Here is a 25,168-nt window from a genome sequence, read left to right as displayed (position 1 = left end):
AGTGATTTCTGGATTAGCCGTAAGCTAACCGAAACTGCAGGTTGCCCCTAAGAATGGCGTGAGTGTTTCCAGCTGGTAAGGTGATTTTATTACTCAGAGAGACACGGTCCGCATAAAAATTTAAGCTAATTGAAACCAAAGAACAGAAGAATCTAGCAGCGAATTGGATCTCTTTATGGTTTATGGACCTGTGGTCACCTATTTCTTAAATGTTTAAATGCTACTACATGGACAAAAGAAAGATTACTTCAACATCTCCTCTGATTCTCTGTAAGTGGGCTGTAAACCAATTTACTATAATTTGGCTCCCTACAACTTGACACTTTTATTGCTTGGCTGGGTTGGGCGAAGATCAGATAAGATTGTACAGCTCCCAGCTTGTTTTTACTTGCAATACCTTAAAGCCTCTAAAGGGAAAATACTAACTGCGTACAAACATGGTGTCTGTGCAAGTTTCAAATGATTCATTTCAAATGATTTTTTCTGCATTACAAAAGCTGTCTGACACGTACGACAGATTTGAAAAAAGCTGGATTATTTGCTGTTTTTAACATCAAAATATGAAGAAAAAGTGAGAATGTTGAATGTTTGAATGTTCCTGAAATACAAACGAAGGATGTCAGAAATGAAGATTCTCAATTTGCTGACATTCCGGGCATCTGGTTTACTTCTGAGGGAGAAAAAGATGGAATGTTTGAAGGGGGGGGGCAGCCATACAGAAGATTTACTTCAAAAGACAGAGAGCAGGAGGAATGAGAAGCATTAAAGAATTTATACTTTATGAAACATCATTTGCAAAACTTTTGATACCACCACTGAGGATTAAAGACAAGCTGAAAAGTGCAACAAACGTAGGACTACGACATTATATGAGAGGCATCTTAAGCAAAAAGGTGTGAAGATCTTCCTGTTTGGACTTGCTTATAAAGACGTTTGGAGAACTTGATCCACGAATGGCAACAGGATTAAGGAGGTTTTGTTATTGGAGAGACACAGGCTGATAGATGGAAGAATACAATTCAAAATTAGCTAAACCTAATTAATTTTATTTGTAATAGACATAGTTGAATAATAATTGATAATGATAGTAATGTATATAATGTGGAGTTGATATGCTAAATAATAATTGGATATGAGAAGGGAAGGTTAGAAATATTTTTGGACCATATACAAAGGTTATTAATCACAATAATTATCACTATTAAAAATAAAATAAAACTATATACAGTTAAATGTTAACTAATATGGGGAAAATGTTATGATATACAATATAATTACATAAAGAAAGGAGAATGATAATAAACTATATACATGGAGGATGGAATTTTTGGTATTAAATATTATGGATGTTTAGCTAAAACAGGATATGAGGATTTGATGTTAATGGAGAATTTTATACAAGTAAATGAAATGCTAGCATGTGGTTATGGATTAAATCTTTGGCATAGTTAAGGATGAAGGATGTTTAAATAACTGTAGTTAACTAAAAGTGGAGGTATGATGATGTCAATATGGTAAACATTTGAGTTAAGATATTTGAATTAATATGAATTAATGGAAGAGATGCACCAAAACATGTTGTAACCAGCTGATATACCTTTTTTATAATATATACCTGTGTTTTTTTTTTCCTTTTGTTTTTCCTTTTTTTCCCCCTGCCTTGTTTTCTGTTTTTTGTCTTTTTTGTGTTTTGATTTTTTCCCCCCACTGGTGTGGGCATGTGTTGTTCATGTAACAAAAATAAAAAAAATTAATAATAATAATAAAAAAGTTAAAATACAATTCCAGCAAGTACCATATCTATTCTCAGATGAAACAAGTATAGGTAGTTTTAGGGCAGCAAAGCTCTTGCCTGCTTCCTTCCACTCTTTCTATGCAGAGTGCTAGACACAGTCTTACCATTTAGCAACAACAATAGCATTTAGGCTTATATACCACTCCATAGCACTTTGTAGCACCTTCTGAGCAGTTAATCAAGTCATCATATTGCCTCTAACAATATAGGTCCTATTTTTTATCAATCTCAGAAGGATGGAAGTGCTGAGTATCCATCAGGATTGAACTCCAGATGGTGAACAGAGTTTGCCTGTAATACTGCATTATAACCACTGCACCACCAGGCCTCTTCTTTTGTAATAGGCAAAAAATAGCAGAATAAAGAGTGTCAGAACATGTTTTTGCTATGGTTACATGCAAACAGGCAATAGTCCTGAATACAGTAGAATACCTCTTGCTGGTGGGAGTTGTAGAATGAGGATAAAGCAGTTGAAAATGACACTGTGCAATTGTATAAGATAAAAAAAAATACACAGATACACTGTACACTAAGATATCTTTTATCTATCCATGCTTACATGAAGAAGCCATAATTTATTGGATTTATTGTTTTGCTAATATCCCACAGTTTCATGAAAAATTATGTTCCACATTTTGGTATTCTCCAGATATGAAACTCTAGCTTCCATAATCCTCATCTTGTTTGGCTAAGAATTCAAGTAATTTTTAGGCATATAGAGACCCAACTTTGTGTACACTGCCTTAGATCACCTTTATTAAGTGTTCTTTACACTTTCATTTATCACATTTTTGTCATTCCATCTGGATAGTGTTGACTATGAAGTTTTGATTTCAATAGAAACCATTGATGATCAGCTATAGCTTATAAAACATAAAATTTTGAATTACCATAATACATTAGACCTTAAGTAAAACCATATTACGATTTAGCGATTTTGGAATGAGGATTTCTGTCTCCAGATCTCAAAATACAAAAACACAAATCCTGTATCTACTTATCTTGAAAATATGGCCTTGCATCTGAGTAGATGTACATTGAATGAGCTGTTACCCTTATACATTCTCTTATTCTCTACACCGCTGCATTTTATTTAACTTCTATATTTGCATCTATAAAGAACACATGTGCTAGGCTTCTGCTACAAGATCTTCTGTGTTCTTCATGTGTTGGGCCAGTGGTAGGAAGTGGAAGAAAATAATTGCTTCTCTGATTTAAATCTCTCTTGGGTAAAACATTGGACCAATATCCATATTTGTTTCCAACCAACAGCCTAATAATATTAAACTATTTTAATATATTGTTTATTACAATATTATGATTGTAACATATGCCTTTTGTGTTCTCACCCTCTCTACAGAAACTGGTGTGCCTATGTAGTGAACAAAAATGTGAGTTGCTCTGTGCTGGGTGGCACTGAAAGCTTTGTTCAAGTTCAGTATGTATGTCTTTGGAACCAAGAACCCTGCCCACATAGTTTCCCATGTAAGTAGACTACTTCAATCTAGAATGGGAAAATATTTGATTATCTTTTTCAGCAAAGCAGCATGGCCATGTACAGCATATCTTGTGGATCTGTACCATTTTTTAAAGTAAAGCTATAGCGTAAAATATTTATATTATAGTCCAAGACAGCTGAAGCTAATTAGAAAGTGACTCTTCTTCAATAAATCATGCAACAATTTATTGTTATGTTATTCAAACCAGAGAAGGAAATTGCAAAAATATTATAATTACATAACTAATTTAAGACTAATATCAGATAATAGGTTTTTTTTTAATAATACTTTATTAGTGTTAGCACAATTAGTATCTGGAGTTTTGTTCAGTTACTGTTCAATCTGTGTGTATGCTTGCTGGTTAATTCTTTGGCTTAGTGCTTTTCATTTCAAAGTTGCAGGCATCCTGAGCAATCATAAAGTTTGCTGTAAATCAGCAGCGGTCTTTGAAATAATTGGGGTGAAGCCAAAATTGTACTCCTAATTTTGAATCTCTGTGTTTGAAATGTGTGTTGCCCTGACATCTAGAATACACATTTTGGAATGGAAAGAGGTACACTTTTATTAAATACAAACCAGAAAATCATTGAAGGAGTTGTTAAAATAGAAATCTTAGCTAACCATTTGGTGGTAGAGGCAGGGCAGGGGTGTCTGACTGATGTGAACAGCATAATAACACAAGCCTCACCCCCTTTTTTGCATGTGTCACAGCATATGCTCAAAACGGAAGAACGTATAGTGAAACTTCATGGTATTGTTTTCATCAGAATACTCCTGTGGGTGCCATTGCATCTGTCCAAGTGGATCTTCCTTGAAATATGGCATCAGAAGCCATTCCATTACTTTGTTCTCAACTGAGAAGTACCGAGAAGATACTTTATTCCCATATTTGAGAAAGTCTAGCAAGTAAATCCCACTGTTTCAATGCCAAGAGCAATGTACATAGTCTTGGTCTGCCTCTCAATCTATCAAACCCAATTTTTGTAATTCTGAATTTCAAATATAAATTATATCTAAAATGACAGCAAAACTGCAAATGTGATTGTAACTAGCTTGTTGCTGACAAGGGAAGTGGCAATATGAAGAATGGAGGGCGCAGGATTCCTCTGACTTTTCTTTATGTCAGTTGTCTTCTTCTAATTAGGGATGTGGGGATTTGTTTGCCAAATAAGGCAAGTGTCTTGAGTGTTCCTGGGAAAAGATAGGATGGAAAGGTTAACTGCCTCCCTCTCTGCTTCTCTTCTACAAGTGTCTTCTCTAACTGCCTCCTGGCAAACAGTGTCGCTATGTTTGATGAATCCCATGAACTTACATAGATGCATTTTCACCCTGAGTTCTTACGAAAATATGTGTCCAACTACGGCTTGAGTATTCTAAAGGAATGTAAGAAGGGTATATATTAGCCAGCAGTGTGCAGCAGCTGCCAAAAAAGCCAACACAGTTCTAGGCTGCATAAAATAGGAATAGAATCAAGATCACATGAAGTGTTAATAACACTTTATAAAGCCTTAATAAGGCCGCACTTGGAATACTGCATCCAGTTTGGTCACCACGATGTAAAAAAGACTCTGCAGAGAAGAGCATCAAAGATGATTAGGGGACTGGAGGCTAAAACATATGAAGAACGGTTGCAGGAACTGGGTATGTCTAGTTTAATAGAAAGAAGGACTAGGGAGACATGATAGCAGTGTTCCAATATCTCAGGGGTTGCCACAAAGAAGAAGGAGTCAAGCTATTCTCCAAAGCACTTGAGGACAGGACAAGAAGCAATGGGTGGAAACTAATTAAGAAGAGAAGCAACCTAGAACTAAGGAGAAATTTCCTGACAGTTAGAACAATTAATCAGTGGAACAACTTGCTCCAGAAGTTGTGAATTATCCAACACTGGAAGTTTTTAAGAAGATGTTGGATAACCATTGTCTGAAGTGGTGTAGGGTTTCCTGCCTAAGCAGGGGGTTGCACTAGAAGACCTCCAAGATCCCTTCCAACTCTGTTATTCTATTCTATTCTATATTATACATTCTTTCCCTAAAGGCTCTGTGGTTTTTTTCCCCTTTGTGCCTTTTTCTCTGTAGATTATATTTCCCATAATCAGTACCACTTAAAAGAAACTTTCTGTTGACTGGGTTGAAACAATGTAAAGCTAGGTACTCAGAAGTGGAAATAAAACTCTTCTGTTTCCTTTTAGCTTATAAAAGGGAAAGAAGGGGAGGGAGAAATAAATTAGGCTAAGATGTTACCTTACATGAACAAACTTGGATAATTCCTCACTTAGGGTTACATCTGAACAAACAATATTATATATGTATCAATCTCTAACCTATGTCTGCCTTTTTAGGTGAAGTATTATATCATTTTTAATAATGTATTCAAATGGCCCAATATTTAAAATAAATACAAGAAAATATTGTTGATGAAGTATCAGAATGAACCAGGAATAGATTTTTAAAAATATATTCTAGCTTATTAGTTGCATTGGGTATGTAACTAAGATATAAAGATATTGAAAAGACAGAAAATGTTAAGTGTTTAAAACTTTATTTAAATAAAGTTTAAATAAAATATTTTATTTCAGTCTTTTGGCATGTTTGTTTGTAAATCCCAGATTGCTGGGTGGAATGAACTTTTTGATTTTACATCCTATGACCTAATATTACTTATCTCTGTCAAAAAAAAGAACAATACATTCCTTTTATCGTATTTGCACAGATGTTTATTCTCTCATGCATCATTCGCAACTTCCTGGAAGTTCACACTAGCTTCCTCTTTATCCAAATGAAATATAGACATCTGTATTCGAGCTTTATTTGATGTTTTAAAGAAGAGGCTAATGCTCTATTAATGTTTAAAACGATAATGGAATATAATGAAAAACTTCATGTAGCAGTATAATTGAATGACTTAGTGTTGCTGGCTTAATATTCTCTCTATCATAGTGACCCATAATCTTTTTATATGACTTTATATGCTGCACAGTCATTGTGATCAGCTTTGAAAAATGGACCATACTCGCTAGATGTAATATATACCAGACCCTGCTTTGTTATAGCATATTTATGACTTTCTTGCTATGGTCCTCTTTCTCATGTAGTAGATGGTGTCCTTTTGAGTAATGGGTTAACTTGCCCAAAGAACTTCGGTGCATGCAAAGAAGAGGAAGAGGTTCATTGCTCTGCTTCTAATTCATGATTATTTGGAAGGAAAGAAAGAATAATTCACTAACAGACAGCATTATGTGCAAAGCAGAAAGTTGGTTGAACACATTGCATGCAGCTGGAAGAGAGGAATAACATCACATTCAGTTTTACTTTTGCTCACTTCCTGCTTTAAAATATAAGCTAAGAATTGTAGTTTAGAAATTAGCTGGGAGAAGCCACTTATAAATCTGACATTATTTAATTGGCTTATTTAACTATTTTGCAGAAAGAATAGAAAAAATTGAGCCCAGTTTTTTCCCCCCATAAGTCTTTTTGTTCGGGCACATGTATTTTACTAACAATACTGTGTAATGTGGTAAACACCATCTGAAAAATTTAAAGGTACATTTTTCTACGAAGAAGGTTTATACAGTATAATTTATAATACTGTACTATCAAAATTGGGACACGGTGGCTCAGTGGCTAAGACGCTGAACTTGTTGATCAGAAGGTTGGCAGTTCAGCAGTTTGAATCCCTAGTGCTGTGTAACGAAGTGAGCTCCCGTTACTTGTCCCAGCTTCTGCCAACCTAGCAGTTGGAAAGCAGTAAAAATGCGAGTAGAAAAAATAGGAACCACTTTTGGTGAGAAGGTAACAACATTCCATGTGCCTTCGGCATTTAGCATGCCAGCCATATGACCACGGAGACTTCTTTGGACAGCACTGGCTCTTTAAACGGAGATGAGCACCATCCCTAGAGCCGGGAATGACTAGCACATATGTGCAAGGGGAATCTTTAACTTTACCTAGTATCAAATTAATAAAAATAGAGAATACAAATTCATTATACTACAGAATGGCTGGAAATGGCTGGAAAGCCAATTTGGTGTAGTGATTAAGGTACCAGGCTAGAAACTGAAGAACTGCATTCTAGTTCTGGAATTGGTTCTGCCTTAAGCACAAAGCCAAATGGGTGACTTTAGGCCAGTCACTCTCTCTCAGCTCTAGGAAAGAGACAATGGCAAGCCACTTTTCAAAAATCTTGGTAAGAAAACTTCAGGGACCATCCCACAAATGATTTCCACCAACACTTGATTTCTAGCAATTCTCTGCTGGTGTATATATTGCAATTTTTTAAAAAATGAACAAAGAAAGCAATACATTAGAAAACAAAGCCAGAACTTTCTGTTCATATGGTAAATTCTAAGATAAGTAAGTATTATCACACATCTTGATGTGACTAGGAGTTTGTTCGTATATTTGATTTCAGGAAGGCAGTGCATCATTTCAAAACAAACTTTAGATCTCAATGAAAAACACAGGTGGTAGATTTTATAACTTCAACACTCCTGTGAGCTCTCACAGTATGTTTCTAAAGGAAATTAATAATTAAGAAGCCACAATATGTTTCTAAAGGAAACAGTTAGGAAATCCCCAATAGACTTTAAAGGCAATTTTTAACTCTTGTGAAAAAAAAGCTTTGGGAAGTACCCTGATCCTCTGGATAATTGGAACATTTTAAATAGTACAATGTTTGCCTTTGTGTGATTTTAGTTTCTCATGACTTATAGTTAAAAACACAGTGAGTTTGTTAAATCTCATGGAAATATGATTCCATGGTTTGGGAATGTTTAACTGCTGTGGATTCAGCAATAAGGGAGTGGTTCTGTTTCAGCAGTTATATAACACTTCACATTTCTTTTCTGCAATAAGCCCTTTTGTGAAAAAGACTCTCTTCTCTATAAAGCGTAGAACTCTTGGCTGAATGCAAGAAAATAATGTTTGTGTGTGTGTACACCAGAAAGCACATGGCTCATTGGGTCATTCTTCTTTCCAATATAATAGAGGCACCATTTCCCCTCCCCTCATGACCTTCAAGAGAGTCCCAGTGAAGCCGCCGCCTCTGCCTTCTCCTCAACTGACTTGTAGAACTGCCTGCCACTTTGCTGGGTCAAGGGGGAACAGAAGACTGAGAAAAACTGACCCTTACTCCCCATTTCAATGTATCCCAAGGACACCCTCTCTCCACTAAGGAAGAGAGTCTTCCCATTATCGGCACCCCTAGCCAGCCCTGCCTCATAACAAAAGAGGAACAGCCATTCCTTTTTTCACATAAATATAGGCTTTGTCATTTTCTCTCCCGTCACAACCCACAGGAGAGCCCCAGGTGAAGTTTGTGTCTCTTCCTCCTCCTGACACCGCATGCTGCTTTCTGGTGAGAGGGGGAACCAAGGGAGCTGCGTACCATGAGGAAAACTGTACCACTACTCCCCATTCCAGCATGTTCCCAAGGGGTCCCTCCTTCCATGGAAAAAGAAATTTCGCCCTTTGATCCCCAGAGCCCCCCCCCCAAGCTATGGCTACCTCTCTAGTAGACATCTGAATTTATCTTTCATTCTTCCTTTTTCCACATATAATATAGGCTTATGCAGTTTTCCCTCCCCTAACGGCTTTCATGAGAGCCCAGGAAGCTGCCTCCTCCTCCTCCATTTCAGCTGACCTGTGGAACTGCCTATCACTTTCTTGTGGGAATGAGATACAAAGGGAGGTGCAGACTCTGAGAAAACACACACTAAGCTTACATTGGGGGAATAATGTTCCAGCCAATGAAGGCTAAAGCAGAAAAGGCATGTTATATGGATCCTGCCAGGTGGAACTTCACTGAGGACAGGACCTGCAGCATACCCCTCCTGCCTGACCTGGTGAGATAAGTAGATATAATTGGGAAGAGACAGTCCCTCAATAACCTGATCCCATGCCGTGTTAAAGGTCAGCTTGAATTGTGCACAGAAAAAAATCGGCAACCAATTGGCAATCGATGCAGTTTATGGAACAGACATGTAACACCTACCCTCTACATCACTGCAACATTCTAATCAGCTGCAGCTTTTTCAAAGGCAGCCCTATATACCATGTAGAGGTGTTAAAGTAATTCCCTCTGGGAGTGTGATTTGGAATGATGGATTTTAAAGTTCAAAACCAGAACTTTGAATTGCACTCAGAAACAGATAGAAAACCAAAACATGGGTCTGGAATACTGGTGTTAATGCTCAGACCACCATATCCTACCTAACAACTAAGCTGCTACATCCTGGACTAATTGAAGCTTTCAAAGCAGGGGTGGGGTCCTGCCAGTTCTAACCTCTTCTATAGGAGAGGTTCCACAAATCTACAGTGCCGTTTAGAACCAGTTCCAGCTCCCTCCCGCTGCCCGTCCGGACATCAAGATGAAGAGCGAGATGAGGAATTCTGGGAGTTGAAGTTCACAAGTCTTAAAGCTGTCAAATTTGAACACCCCTAGGATTTTTTTCTAAAGGGTTGGGGTGCAAGGGTCTTGTAACTTGACAGCTTTAAGACTTGCGTGCTTCAAATGCCAGAGTTTCTGAGCCAACATTTTGGTTGCTAAGCAAAAGTGTTGTTAAGTGAGTTTCACCACATTTTACAAGTTGGCCATGCCCACCCAGTCACATGGCTGGCAAGCCACTTCTACTCGGTCACATGGCTGGCAAGCCACTCCCACCCGGTCACATGGCTGGCAAGCCACTCCCACAAAGCAGGCCACACCTACAGAAGAGGTTCTAAAAAATTTTGAAACCCACCACTGTTTCAAACATAGCCCCAGATGCAGCACAATGAAGTAGGTTGAAAACATGTGTCATTATTGTGCAATCCTCGTATTCTAGGTAAGACTACAATTAGATCAAAACAAAATAGCAGGGAATGTCTAGAAGTCTAACACCCTGATAAATTAGCCATCAATAGACACACAGACATAAACAATATCTATAGACTACAATATCTAGAGAGACAATCGATGAACCAAAAGGGAACAAAAAGACCTAAGCACCTTTTCCACCAGTAATCAGTATCCAGATGAGCATAGATTAAATCCAAGATTAACATCAGACTAACAACCAATATATCCCAATTAAGAAACTGCCAAATAAACCAATAGTAAACAGCCTAACCAAAAGACCACCCCAACCAATTTTGATAGGGCAAGCCACTAGAACATAAACTGAGAGAGAAGCCCACTCTTTAGTAGCACTGATGATATTACATATTTGAAATGTCTGCAAGAAAACAACTAAGCTCAGAAAGCACAAAGGACCCTTTAGAGCTGTGATGGTGAACCAATGGCATGCGTGCCACAGGTGGCACACAGAGCCCTCTCTGTGAGCCATCTACCAGCTCAGCTCCACTCCCACCGGCCAGCTGGTTTTTGGGTCTATGTCGTGTATGCATTGGGGGGGGTGCATGTGGGGAGGGTACATGGGGCGCATGTGGGAGGCACACGCACATGGGCAGGGGGGTAGGGTGAACATGCGGGGATCTCACATGAACATGCAGGGGGAAGGGCGCATGCGCTGGTTGGGTATTATATGCTAAAACTGCAGTATAAATGCTGCAGTTGTAAGAACAATAACACCCATGTGGGTGCTATAGAGCTAATTTTTGAGTATTTACAATTACATATTGAAACTAGATATGATTTTAAAATATATGATCAGTCATAATTTTTCAAATATATATTTAAAACATTCCTTTTTTATTTCAGTTTGAAAATAGTGGCATTGGGCACCAGGCTTAACACTGAATTATATTTTCCTTGTGCTGTAGATATGATTTTCTTCATGATCAATAATTTTCTATATCTTTTAATGCCACAATCTATTTTTATCAAGAAATGATTCAGAAAGGTCAGACTTCAATATCTTGCAGATGATTCATCAAATTAATGATGAACATGGGTAATAAGTTAGGAATGAAATTTTCACTTCTGTGGTATAATAAAATTTGTAGTTCTAATATTAAGTAACTATTTTTACTATGTATAAATTGGTAGACTAAGTATTGAGTGAAGTATTGTCCTTAAGAAAAATAAGCTGAGATTGTTTTGTTAGGATAGTGATTTTCATGTAGTTGTGTGTTAAGGACATAAAAAGAACAGACTTTAAAATCATCATAGTTTTACTGCTATTTTTAAACTTGGATCAAAATATAAGTGTTTGGGGAACATTATATGTTACTTTCCACTGCTAAAGCAAGTTGTACAGTGGATTTCATAGCTTTTTAATCATGTAAAGTTCAATTTCCATCATCTGCTTTAACTGATATAGCATATTAAAAGGTAATTCCTAATACTATTAAGACATCAATTTTCGATAGATGCTTGTATAGTCATGTCAAAAATAGAAATCATGCAAATATACTTTTTTTTTAATTTTGTAAAAGCCTTATTTAAAATTTTACTCAATTTTCTCATCCCTTATATTGAAGTCTTAATATAGAAACAGGTTTATGTATATGAAGCCCATGAAGTTTGATGCAAGCTTAAACAGTGTTATGGTAGAAATATCCTTCTAAACCTCTAATCAAACATCATATTCCATTTACTTCAGAGAGTTTTAAAGAGAGCCTAAACTACTTGTGCAATAATAAGTGGGTATATGTTGTGGGTAAGAACAGAACACAGGGAAAGCTGTGGGTGGTCAGGATATTAGGTTTTCTACCATCGCAAGTATTGTTTACATATTTCTACATTTCAGCTAAAAGTTAGTCCTTTATGTATCAGACACTGGAATTTATTTCTGAATGAAAGTACTCTATACATAATTGCCCCCATCTGTTTATTTAATTAATAATACATTTGTTTTTCAGATGTCTTAGCGATGATTATAACATAATATTTTATATAATTGGAATTTATTTTTGTTTTATGCACTAAAGACTTGTGCTTAGTGTACATAAACAGAATTTCCCTGTTTTCAAATAATATAGAAAGTCAGGAAAAAAATGATGCAACTTTCAACACTAGAAATCACATAGTTTCAAAGCTGTTTCTAAATGGTGCAAAGATTTGTGTAGGATCCTTTAGTTTTCAAAAGGAATTGCAGCTTCATTTGATTTTGAAGGAAACTTTAAATATTATATTTTAGAAGATAACATGCGTAGGTCATGTAAACATTAACATTTGTGAGACAGTATACAGGTAGTCCTCAGCTTACAACAGTTTGTTTAGTCACCGTTCAAAGTTAAACAGCACTGAAAAAGTGACTTATGATTGTTTTTCACAGTTATGACCATTGCAGGATCCCCATGATCACATGATCAAAACTCAGATGTGGGGCAAATGACTCATATTTATAATGGCTGCAATGCCCGGGGGTGGTGGTGGTCATGTGATCACTTTTTATGACCTTCTGACAAGCAAAGTCAATGGAAATGGCAGATTCACTTAACAACGGTGTAACTAGCTTAACAACTGTAGTGATTCACTTAACAACTGAAGCAGGAAAGGTTGCAGAAAGAGGCCAAAACTCACTTAACAAATGTTTCACTTAGCAACAGAAATGTTGGGCTCAATTCTGGTCATAAGTCAAGGACTACCTGTATGTGCAAATGTGTGCTAGTCTGATAATCCAGCTATGAATTCAGTATTCTGAGAACAACAGTGTGATTTAATTCCATACAAATAATTCAAACAGGTGCTTTGCAACATGTGGGGACATGAATGAAGCAGCTCTTTTAACAATCAAGGTAGTATACCCTTTGAAAGGTTCACATTGCTTTTTCCAGATATCCCTGTAAGCTTGTTCATGCACAATATGTGATGTATTGTCAGCATCCCAATGTATTTGCTATTTTCTATTGTGAGTCACTTCAATATTTTGGAATGCTGCTGCTACTATCTCTAATCTAATTAGCACATCTATGAATCTGTGTATGTGTCCTTCTCTGTGTACCATTGCGTCTGAAGAAAACCAATATTTTATTATGTTCCCATGTTCTTCATACATACTGTATCTGTGGTAAATTCAAATTTTCATTTCACTCACAGAAAGAAAGAATGGATTTATTATTGTTATAGGCCAGAGTTCACCTGAAATAATTATAGAGATTGAAGAGCCATTTAGCTCAGAGCTTTCAAACTGGGCGGCCCGTGGGCTGGATGTGTCATGTGCAGGCCACGCCCATCCCAGCTCCGCGAATGAGAAAAACGTCACGTGATGGCAATGTGATGCACGAGTTTGATACTTGTGATTTAGATCATCAAGTCCAACATCTGATGAATAAAGGGATCCAGATTAAAGCATCCTTGACAGATGGCTATAAGGGCCTTGCATGAACACAGTCAGCAAAGGATAAGCCATCAGCTCTCTGGTACAGTAGTTGGTTCCATAATCAATCTACATTAAGGAATGATAGATACATCTTGGTATGCCTAAAAGATAGTACACTCAAAGTTCTTAATTTTAATTATTATATTGTTCTACTTGCATGGTTGCTGAAAGGATAAAACAATAAAAATAGTTCAATGTGCTACTTTTAATTCATTACAGGTATCGAACAAGTTTTGAGGCCTAAATATATTTTAACATACAAGATGGTAACCGAATTAGAGTGGAGGTGTTGTCCTGGATACATGGGTGTAGATTGCAAAGAGGCTGTAGCAGAAAAGCCAAGATCAATAGCTTACCCAGCAGAACTTCCACCCAATGATATGAAGCCAAGCTTGGGTAAATGTTTCTTTAGCTCTTCATATGCATGGTCTTTTTTGCTTAATTTTACACCACCCTTTTATTGTTTAATGTTCTTTGCTTTGCTAGCTAGATTTCTTAGTCCTGTTAACTCTGTGAAGTAAGTTATTCCTACATTATTTTATGTGTTATTTTCTACATCATTTCTACTTTATGTGTAAGAAAATTATTTCCCATGGCAATTCACCTGAAGTTTTGTAGCTATGTGTTTAAATCTATAGCAAACAATGAAATTGGTTCATAATTAGCACTTGGCATATAATTTTTACGATTTTGGCATAACTGCAATATATGTTTCATTAAATGAAGAAGATAAAAATTCATTTTCAAAGTTCATATTATAGAGTTTGATTATAGAGCTTATAGAGTTTAGGAGCATGTGTATTAATATATATTTTACACCATTCCACAGAAAAGCCATTCCGTTACTCATATTCAAAAGCATCTTTTGATCTTATTCATAGTCAAAAGAAAGAGTAATAACTGTTGTGAGTTATCAATAGTGAAAGGTCATTTTCAGCTTTTAAAGTCTCTAGAATTTTCATCAATTTACTATATAAATATGAGTAATATTTTAAAAATGGAAAGTATATGTCCTTTGGGGATTATACATAGGTAGTTTCAGGTTAATGACTGCAACGTTCAGCAACTGTTTTAATTTGTGGCAATGCTAGAACAATAGTTTTATGACCAATTTTTAAACTTATAACAGTTGCAAGATACCCACTGTCAATTGATTGTCATTTGCTGCTTCCTACAAGCAAGCCAGCAGTAATTTGCAAGTCACAAGCACATGATGTCACACTTAATGACTGCAGGTGCTTTACATAATGACTAGCACAGCTAACGTAAGTGAATAGGGTCAATGATCTTTCACTTTATAATGTAGCATTTAGTGATGGAGCTGCTTATCCTAATTGTAGTCATAAAGTCAGGAGTATAAGAAGCACCTTTTTCCCTCAAAAGGAGGCTGAAAATCTGGGTGCGTCTTATACACAGAACACAGCATTTTTGCCTCCCGAAACCCCGCCCCCTTCACCAAAATGGCCATGCAGAGCCTCTAGGAAGCTTTTAGAGAGCCTCTGGGGACTGGGGAGGGCAGAAATGAGCAAAAAATGATCCATTTTTTGCTCAGTTTTACCCCCCTCCAAGCACTCTATAAGCTTCCTAAAGGCTATCCATACCCGTTTTTAAAAAACAAAAAACGGGCCCATTTTCACAAAAAACGGGCCATTTTTTTGCTCATTTTGCCCCCCACCCCTTAGGAGCACTCTGCAAGCTCCCTAAAGGCTATTTATGCCTTTTTGGGGGGGAAATTGGGCCCGTGTTTGTGAAAAACAGGCCATTTTGGGGAGGTTTGCAGAGTGCAAAAACTTTTTTTAAAATTTTCCTCTTCAACACCTTGGTGTGTCTTATACTCTGGTGCATCTTATACTCTGAAAAATATGGTATATCTTAGTGTTCTTATTTTTTAATGGCTATAACTATTTTGCCTTTTTTATTTCAGTCAGTCTGCTAAAATTCTACTGGGTCTTTTATAATTATAACCATCTTACAAAAATTCAGTTTGCTATGATAAGACATTATTCAACGTATATTTTTCCATATATCCATTAATAAGCTGTTAGTCAGTTTATCTGGCCATCTGGTCTAGAAAATTTCCCTTTTGCCTTTTGAATTAGTCTCTTAGTTGGTTTTGAGTTTTTTTACATGATAGGTATTTATGTATTCTATGACTCCTTTCTTTATGTGGTTTCTTAGTAATGAAATGTTTCAAGCTGCAAAAATGTGACTAAGTCATTTTTTTTCATGTGCTCATTTTTTATTGTTTAGTACTGAAAAGATAATTAAAAGAGTGCCACACTTTTCCTTTACAGATTCTAGACCAAAGCAAAAACAAGAAGATTCACAAGATAAAAAAATACAGTTTCTGGAGGATGAATTATCCGGCTTACACAGACTGTGCTAGAACTTCAGTCTGCTATAACCAATGCGGATAAAATCCAAAGTTACTGTGCAAGAAGATGCAAGTCAGAGAGAAATATCTTGGTTGAACAACCTTCATGATCATCCAGGATTGGACAGTACTTCGGAGGAAAAACAGAGAATAAATATCCATTGAACACTACATGACTCATACAACCTGAAACAGAAAGACTAACATCTGAAGAAGATAAATAGAGGATGGCCTGAAAGCCAAATTAATAGGTTGGAACAACTGAATGGGAAAGTAAATGACTATGAAGGGCAATTAAAGCAGCTCCAAGAAGCAGCCCAAGGACCAACAATAACAATGCCCAACAGTCAGTTGTACCAGGAATACATAGATGCTAAATTTGAAGCCCTGAGACAGGATATGTTGGAAGGATTTGAAAAGAAAATGGCAGATGTGAAAAATTCCTGTGAATATAAGTTGACAGATATTCAACAATATTGTAACGATCACGAGGCCAATTTCTTAGGACTTAGAGAATCTGTTGCAGAAAAAGAAAATGACCTAAGAAAACAAATTCAAAATCTACAGAATGTTATCAAAGTACCATTAAACCATTCGTGTTGCAGTGACGATATTAGAGAACAGATGAGTACTTTGGATAAAAAGATAGAGAAAATTGCAGAAGCAAATAAAATTTTAAATGCCAGGATAGATAATGAAATAAAACATATTTCCACTCCATATTCAGAAGACAACTTTGATGAAAAATGGGAGGAAATAGAAGCAAGGATTAATGTTACCGAGAAAAATGCTGAAGAACATTGCTTTTACATTGAGGAAACTCTCCGTAATGTTATAGCTACTAAAACAGATGAAGTAAGGGACTTATTTGACAAAAAGTTCCAAGTAATAGAAAGCAAACTAGGTTCTACTATTCTTGATATTGCTAATGTTACCAGTCCAGATGATATATATATTACTCAAGGATCAACACTGCAGAACAACTCAGAATCTGAAAATAAGCGCATTGTATTGGAGATGAATCTTATGAAGAACAAATTACAACACACTGAAGAAGTTTGCCAATTTTTATCACAGTATTTGGAAAGTCTTCAGAAAGGAATAGAAAACACTAACAGTAAATATGATCAATTATTTTTGAAAACAAAAGACAATTCTGATATTTTAAAATCTTTCAATAGCTCTTTGAGTGAAAAGTTCAGTTTAATTAAAGGCACTCAGCGTGACATTCATAAACTTCATAAGGATCTGAGAATAGTTCGGTTTGGTCTGCATGCTATTGATAAAGATGTAAAACTCCTTCAGAATGATTTAAACGGCTGTAAAGAACAACTTTTAGGTATTAATTCTACGTGTGGAAAGACACAGCTTGAGTTACTCAGAAAAACAGATGAAATACAGAAAATGATGAACAATCAAACAATTCACCAAACAATAATTGTTGCAATCACTTGAACAAAAGATAAATCAACTGAATAGGGAAGAATTGTTTAACTTGACCAAATGTAAGGATAAAATACCTGGCATCTCAGACTTGGAAGATAAGTATCAAATGTTGAGAAAACTTGCAATAAACTAGATTCTGTCTCTAGCAGCCTCAAAAGATAAAGGAGGGAGTAAACAGACACATCTCCAGTCTCTGGAACTGTTTTGATCAGATGAACATAACTGTAACATCCCATTCAAAAGATATTCTTAGCCTCAAAAATTTTACCCAACAGTTTAATAGCCAGTTTCACAAATTTGCCATTGATCTTCAGAACCCGAAGAAAATTCAGCCTTCTATATGTAAGTTGCCTTGCCTTTCTATAGATTATTTTTAAAATTAAAAATACAATTAATAGTGTTAAATAAAGTAGCAGTTTTATTAGACAACAAGGGAAATAGAACAAAATGTCAAATTTCCCCTTATGTTTTGCACTAATGCTCTTTACTTAAGTCCAGACATTCAATGTTGTGTCAGTTTGTGCCAGATATCATATTATTGCTTTACATGCACTATTAACGTAAAAGTAGTCACCATTGAGTCAAGGGGACTGTTGCATTGACAAGTAGTTTGCCATGGCTTCTTGGAGACTTTTAGTTCCCCACACCCGCAACTTTGGCTTCCTGAGTAGTTCAAATAATCCAGTAATGACTCTGCTTAATCAGCCATATTAGGTGAATGCAGTCACTATGTTTTCATAACTTTAAATGTATTACAAAATGCAAATATCTGGAGCTGCAAAATCCCAGTTGACTTGATATGGCAGCAGAGAGATACAGAATACTCTTTGCTGCCATCTAATAGCTTCACAGATTTTTGCAACCCAGAATTATAAATATTCTTTAAAATTTAGAAAAAACTTGGAAAAGCAGTAGCAGTTAGCTGTTCAGTCAGGTAAATATCAATACCATTGTGCAGATTTCTCACAAAAATTATTGTGAGCACTAAAGAAGAAAATAATATCTATTTAGGCATTTGCCAACATGTAATTTTTTTGGTGCTTTCAAATTGATCTTGAGCATGATGACTACATAAAGAGATTTATGCAATTTTCTTGCTAATATTTTAATAACATTTTTGAAAGAGGTTACCATTGCCTTCTTGCTAGGGCTGATAGCATGATACTGGCCTAAATCACCCTGTTGGCTTTCATACATAAGGCAGGACTAGAACTCAGTGTCCTGGCTTTTATCAAGTGCTTTGAATCACTAAAACAAACTGACTCTCACCACTAATATACTCAATATAAAAAAATTGTATTCAGAAATCTACCATGTTTCCCTGAAATAAGACTGGGTCTTACATTATTTTGCTCCAAAAGACATATTAGAGCTTATTTTCCTGCTAAGTCTTATTTGGGGGAAAATATGGTACTAAATGTGTCTGTCTGGCTGACGATCTTAACTGGGGCTTATTTGGGGGGTAGGACTTATATTATGAGCATCCTGAAAAATGCTAGGGCTTATTTTATGGTTGGGTCTTATTTTTGGGGAAACACAGTACATATACTTTTTATATTATAGCAGAAGTTATCCTTACTCAAAACTGAGCATACAACTTTATTAAACATTTCTATCACTTGCTTCTTTGCCCAGATTCTTTGCAGTGCTTTTCTCTAGGCTGCAAAATATATTGATTTCATGTAATAGTTTATTTTATTTACTTCAAGCACAATGGAGCCAAGGACATTTTAAATGACTCAACTCAAATATATGTTGACGCTTAATGAATATTGTTGAATAGACAGTATGTATGAAACATGAACCAAAGTCTTATTTGGTTGCTTAATATCAGCACTTCCATTTAAGGTAGTAAGATGCTTGGTCACATAAAGATGATTCAGCTGTTTTGGAGATCATCCTTAAAATGACAAAAACTGCTCAAAATGTGAAAATGTAGATTGAGAGCAAATTTATTTTCCATGAAAATGGAATATCAGGTCAAAAGTGCTAGGCAAACCACTAAAATAGGATTAATTAATGGCAAGGATTCACAGTACCATAGATGCCTATTTTGTACATGGAAACTCATGTTCAATATATCAGAAGAAAAGGATTAAATAATTTCAGTTTTCAACTAAACAATATTAGAAAATATAGAATAGAGATGTAGATAAAAATGGTTATTTCGCCAATCGCTCCCATTGTAGACAAATATACAAAACAGCTCTATAAATATAAATTCCCTGCCTAGAAAAACAAGTGCAGCTCAATATTTATTTCTGTCAGTAAGAATCTATATCAGAGCTTATATACAAGCTGTGTTCACACAGTACATTTACAGATACTAAGTGTTCTGACCCCCCTCCTCCGTCCAGGCATGAAAGCCGAAACCAACGTAAATGAGAAGGTTTCTTTTAATCAGTCAAGACGCTCGTTGGCTGCAAGCCACATAAACAAAGAGATAAGCACTCTGGCAGCAAGTCCTACAAAACTTGGCAGCAATGCAAACAAACTCTGGCAGCAATCCAGCCTGCCAAGTTTGTTTCTTGTTAGTCCTTAACGTTGACTTCTGCAGAAGGCGTGGCACAAGCAGTCTCTTTTATAATCAGGAGAGGATCTTAATGAGCATCAGCTGAACGTAATCACCTCTTGTAATTATGCCGTTGTTCTTGACAGCGAGTAGCCCTTCGACGGTGTGCATCCCAAAACAACTCACAGGTGTTTTCTGGATCACTCACTCTTGTCTCCTCCCCACTGATCCAAGGCTCCGGCATCACCTGGTGTCCAACCAGTCTCTCCTCGCCCTGCTTGGAGTCGGAACCCTGTCCAGGGTCTCCCCCTCCTCCAGGGCCGACTTATAAGACCCCTCGCTGTTGGAGTCTGGTGGCAGCTCCAACGCTCCTGCCGGGCCACAACACTTAAGTATGATTTATTGAATTATTTCAGTTCCCAGTTCCTAACAAATACCTTGCATTTAATTATCAGTCACTTTATGAGATAGCATATCCTGATAGTTGATAAGTTTTTTTTTCAGAATTGCGGTCACAAATCAGGCTTTTCTATATTTTGTATAAATAGAATTGCTAACTGTTTAGTCAATGTTATTTTGCATTAATTGGCAAAGGATGACAGCTATTAATCAACTTATCAGTGAAAACAAAGCATTTTGTGTTGTGACTCAGCAGCAGTCTTCTGTGAGTCTTTTTGGAATGCAAGATTAGCGATGCAGCTGGGGCTTGTTAGTGGGGTTTTGGAGATAAAAGGACGGATGCTGCCACACCTTAGTCGCAGGAGGTCAACGTTCCTTTGTGCGTTCCTTGGTTCGTACAACATTGCTTGATCGTGGTTATGTAAGATACACTTGGATAAGTGCTTTGTGTTTCTGTAACCCAGATTCAAGGCTACACTTGGAGAAGTGCATTACGTTTAAGAGTTTTTGTTTGGTATTGGTTATCTCGTTAGAGACTTTATTTATGTTATTTTTGGGCTCGCAGCCAGTTTGAGCCGAGAACTGATAAAAAGACTTCCTTTTAAGTTTGTCTGCTTGCCGTTTGTTAAGAGCTGTGAAGGGGGGACAGAACAATTTTGTATATAAGTACTGCTTACCTTTCTAGCTTTACATAGAGATGTGTGCTTGTTTATAGACCGTTTAACACCACACAAGAATGAGGTTGATATGAATATGGTTTGAAATAAGTTTTGGCCTGTTTAGATTATTAACCATTTTTTTGTCTATAAATGGTGACCTGCTTTACCATTTGGCTTTCAATGGAGCTGTGTGTGATATCAGCGATCCAAAAGGCCAAAATAGCATTTAGTGCAGTGTTATCACATGGATGGGTGTATATATACCTGTTTTTCAATGTTGTTTGGTAGTAGCAATCTTTGCTGGAGAGGTAAATATATATTTAAATTTAATCTCTAAATATAATATTTGATCTTTACATTTCTGCATATTTGTGCTTATTTGGTAAGAGTTGTTATTACTGACCAGAGAACATGATTCATGGTGTTTTGTCATTATCCTTGGAACAAAAGAATGTGCAGTTCCTTTTACTTATTTTCTTATTTCTCCCTTGCTGAAGAAAATATATTTCAAAAATTCATAAAAAGGATTTAATACAAACCAGAAAACATAATGTACATGCTAAGTAAAAAGCAAAATGGAAATCTGGGTAACTTTGGGCCAGTCACTCTCCGTTAACCCACCTCATAGGGCTGTTGTTTTTAAGGAGAAAATAGGAGGAGGAAGAAATGTAATGTATGTTTGCATCTTGGGTTACTTATAAAATAATAATATAGGGATAAAAATTAATGTTAAGAAGTACTTTAACCTCCAGGATTATATATTTTTATCACTTAAAAAGAAACCAGTTTTCTTTAGTTTCCTTTCCTGGCATCACATGTGTCTTTTCTTTCCATCCTCTTACCAGTAACATGCATCTCTCTTTTATTCTAGACCCTGGGAGGTTTTCTCCCTACTTCAATAAGTCTTACATTTCTTTTCAGAAACTGTACTGGGGGAAGCAGGATTTGACCTCTTGTTCTTGTACACAGCTATGAATTACATCATTCCTTCCATCAGATGTGAAAGTAACATGGATGGATTGTTTTTCTTGGCACATTAAATAGCAACTCATCCCATGTCTATCCCTTTCTTATATTAGACAAATAAGAACTAATTTCCAATCATAACTTCCAACACAATAGACGCACGTACAGTTTTAAATTTGTATCTCTTTCAAAGTGTGCAGTGGAAGTATATAGTGAAGATTGGAACACTTAGAGGATCTTTAGAACTACTACTTAAAAGTTGTCCTTCAATTCGGTGCAAATATATCAAATAAAAATATGCAACAAAGACAGAATAGAGGCACAGATCTATAAAATTTTCCTTGATGTCTCTTCCTTTTAAAAATCATTTAAATGGAGGCAGGACAAACAGCAATTTAAAAAGGAAATAATTTGTAACTATGTGTTGCCTTAATAATTAATGCATCTTCATTCTTGGTGGAACTACAAGATTTGGGCTGTCAAACTTTGGATGATCAATCGATGACAGCAAAGAGACCGAGAAACTAATTAATTTCTGCCATCTAGTGTTAATTTTGCCACTCTGATCCAGTAGACCTGCTCATTCATACCCTTTATGAACTTTTGGTCATTACCCAAATGCTATTTAGGAAGGTTTCTCCAGTCCTCAGAGAAGATTTGATGGATGAATGTAAGATGAGTTCAGGAACCATTCTGCTAAAGATACTTTTCTGTTAGCATTTTGACAGTGTATAGGTCTGGGATGGCGAACCGGCGAACCTATGGCACTCGTGCCACAAGTGGCACGTGGAGCCATTTGTCAAGGCATGCAAGGCGTTGTAAGGGCATGCACTGGCCAACTGAGTTCAGCCTTTTTTAAAGCCATTTTTCGCCCTCCCCAGGCTCCAGGGGCTTTATAGGAGCCTGGGGAGGGTGAAAACAGCCCCCCTACCCCTCAGAGGCCCTCCGGAGGCTTCAGGACCTTCCCTAAAGCCTTCAGAGCACAAAAAACAGCCCTATGGGCAAACTGGAAGTTTGGGAATGGACTTCCGGTTTGCTCATAGGGCCGGTTTAAGCCCTCCAGAGCCTTCAGGGTCCTTCCGTAGGCTTCCTTGAAGGCTCCAGAGGACTAAAAATGGCCCAACGGACAAACCAGAATGGGAGGGGGAGTGCCTGTCATGCGCGCATGCATGCATGCACACTGGGAGGGGTGTCGCATGTTGCATTATGGGTGCGGCACGCCCATGCACGACCCCCCCCTGCGCTCCCCCCACTTATGGCACATGAACCAAAAAGGTTTGCCATCGCTGGTATAGGTAGTCCTTGCTCAGCACAATAATTCACATGACCACAACTGGACTTGCAACCTTACTTCTACTTTAGTCATTAAGTAAAGTGACATAGTTAAGTGAAAAATCATGTGACTACCATTTATGATTTTATTTACATATAGTACAATATTAACTTTATTGCAAGTGAAAATGTGCACCAGCTGTAAAGCATCTGGATGATCTTGTGATTGACAGATTTCCTACACCTGCACTCCTACCATGCACCCATTCACCTCCACTTACTAGCATCCACTAACTCACTAGCATCTGCCCTTGGCATCCATCTGCCCATTCACATTCCTTGCCATCTGCCCTTAGCTCTCACCCACAAGACTGTTTGTCTGGGACTCCTGCCTTTTCTCATATCATGGTCATGGAGTGCCCTTGCATAAAAACAAGCATGGTCCTGGGATTATGATGGCAACCAAGACTGCCAGAATTGCTGTTGGTGTAGTCATGTGTCATCTTGCTTTACCGGTGTATCACCTACTGATATAAATTCTGCCCCCAGTTGTCATCATAAGTAAGCCAAGGACTACTTGTATCTGGTTTCTCTTTTGAAAAGAATTTAGGTCTCTCGCTTAATAACTATGGTTCATTGGTTGCTTGATGTGATCTTTCATTATAAAAGAGAAGCATATGATCATCAGCCTTGCACTTCGGTGTTATATTTTTAATGTTACAGATGTCATAAATACGTTAATTCTGATATTTTATTGTATCTAACTGGAGGATTTTCTATTCTCTATATATCTTTAGATGAAAAACCATCAGTGCTGTTAGCAAAGGAACAGGAGAAAGAACAAGGAGAAATTCCTCAGCCACATTCAGATCCAACAAAACCATTACAGTCATCTCAGCCAGGCAAATTTCCAGCACCATCACAGCCAAGGATTCCTGCACAGTCACAAACAGAAGTGCATCTGCATCTCTCCCGAGCTCAAACACCTGTACAAATTCCAGAATTAAGAATACCTCTGCAGCCATCGCGTCCACAAATAATTATACAGCCCCCATTGCAAGGAATACCTCTTCAGTCATCAGATTCCAGAATCCCGATGGAGCCATCAAAACCAGGGATCTCTTCTTTGCCTGGATCTAGTGGGTTACTGATGGAAGCTGGACAGGCAGGCCCTCCTGGTACTCTTCTAAGGTCAAGAAAAGGACTGTCAAAAAGAATAAATGGGAAGGACGGCCAGAATAATATGCTTATATCTGAAGGATACGCAGGGGCACCAGGTGAGGAAATCAGCATTTTGAACTGTGATCAGTTCTTTTAAGTCACTGATGAAATCAAGTTAATGCTCATTGTAATTTGGTGTTCAGATACTATACGAAAAAAAATCTGCATTGAGTGTTATCAGTGTTGATTAGGCATAGGTAAATATGAACAATATCATCATGAAAAAGATATTAAATGGGAAGCCATATTTGGTGTGTGTGTGTGTGTGTGTGTGTGTGTGTGTGTGTGTGTGAGAGAGAGAGAGAGAGAGAGAGAGAGAGAGAGAGAGAGAGAGAGAGCTTCCCAGTATAAGTGCTTTTACTCAAGTTTTCAGCCAGCTCGCTTTGCATTCTTTTTTATTTTTATATATATCAAATTATTTTTAACATTCCATAGCTCAGTCCTCATGATATTTTGGATAAATTTACCTTATTATTTTAAAGAATTTGTCTTTGAATATATATGAAAATCTCAAGATCCTTAAGGGCAATTATATCCTCCCTTTAGTTTTCCAGTGATCATTTGGGAGCCCAGTTCTGTAAGCTTTACCTGCTAAGTTCACTGTCAGAGAAGATTGTCACTGTAGTCCATTGTTGGAATGAATCATAGATGCAAATGGAATACAGAGAAAGTGGGACTAAATATTATTAAGGTTTTTGAAATACCACTTTGGAGCTTGTCTAAATCCATTAAGAAGGAAGTTAATTCTTCCAGTACATCAAAAG

The 25,168-nt window shown here is 36.9% G+C and overlaps 1 protein-coding gene across 1 annotated transcript in view; it reads left to right on the top strand.

The window, feature by feature from the left end:
* The window catches only part of EMILIN2 (elastin microfibril interfacer 2), a 33,964-nt gene that overhangs the window by 3,506 nt on the left and 5,290 nt on the right, over positions 1–25,168 (top strand). The window contains 9 exon segments of the mRNA XM_032222426.1: positions 3,156–3,280; positions 13,775–13,951; positions 15,850–15,915; positions 15,918–15,972; positions 15,974–17,365; positions 17,367–17,470; positions 17,473–17,523; positions 17,526–17,717; positions 23,981–24,460. Of these exon segments, the coding sequence (XP_032078317.1) occupies positions 3,156–3,280; positions 13,775–13,951; positions 15,850–15,915; positions 15,918–15,972; positions 15,974–17,365; positions 17,367–17,470; positions 17,473–17,523; positions 17,526–17,717; positions 23,981–24,460 (2,642 nt within the window).

The sequence above is a fragment of the Thamnophis elegans genome, chromosome 8 (assembly GCF_009769535.1).
Source record: "Thamnophis elegans isolate rThaEle1 chromosome 8, rThaEle1.pri, whole genome shotgun sequence".
Classification (NCBI taxonomy): Eukaryota; Metazoa; Chordata; class Lepidosauria; order Squamata; family Colubridae; genus Thamnophis; species Thamnophis elegans.
The sequence above is the reverse complement of the archived record's forward strand: the minus strand, read 5'-3'. Positions and strand labels throughout refer to the sequence as shown.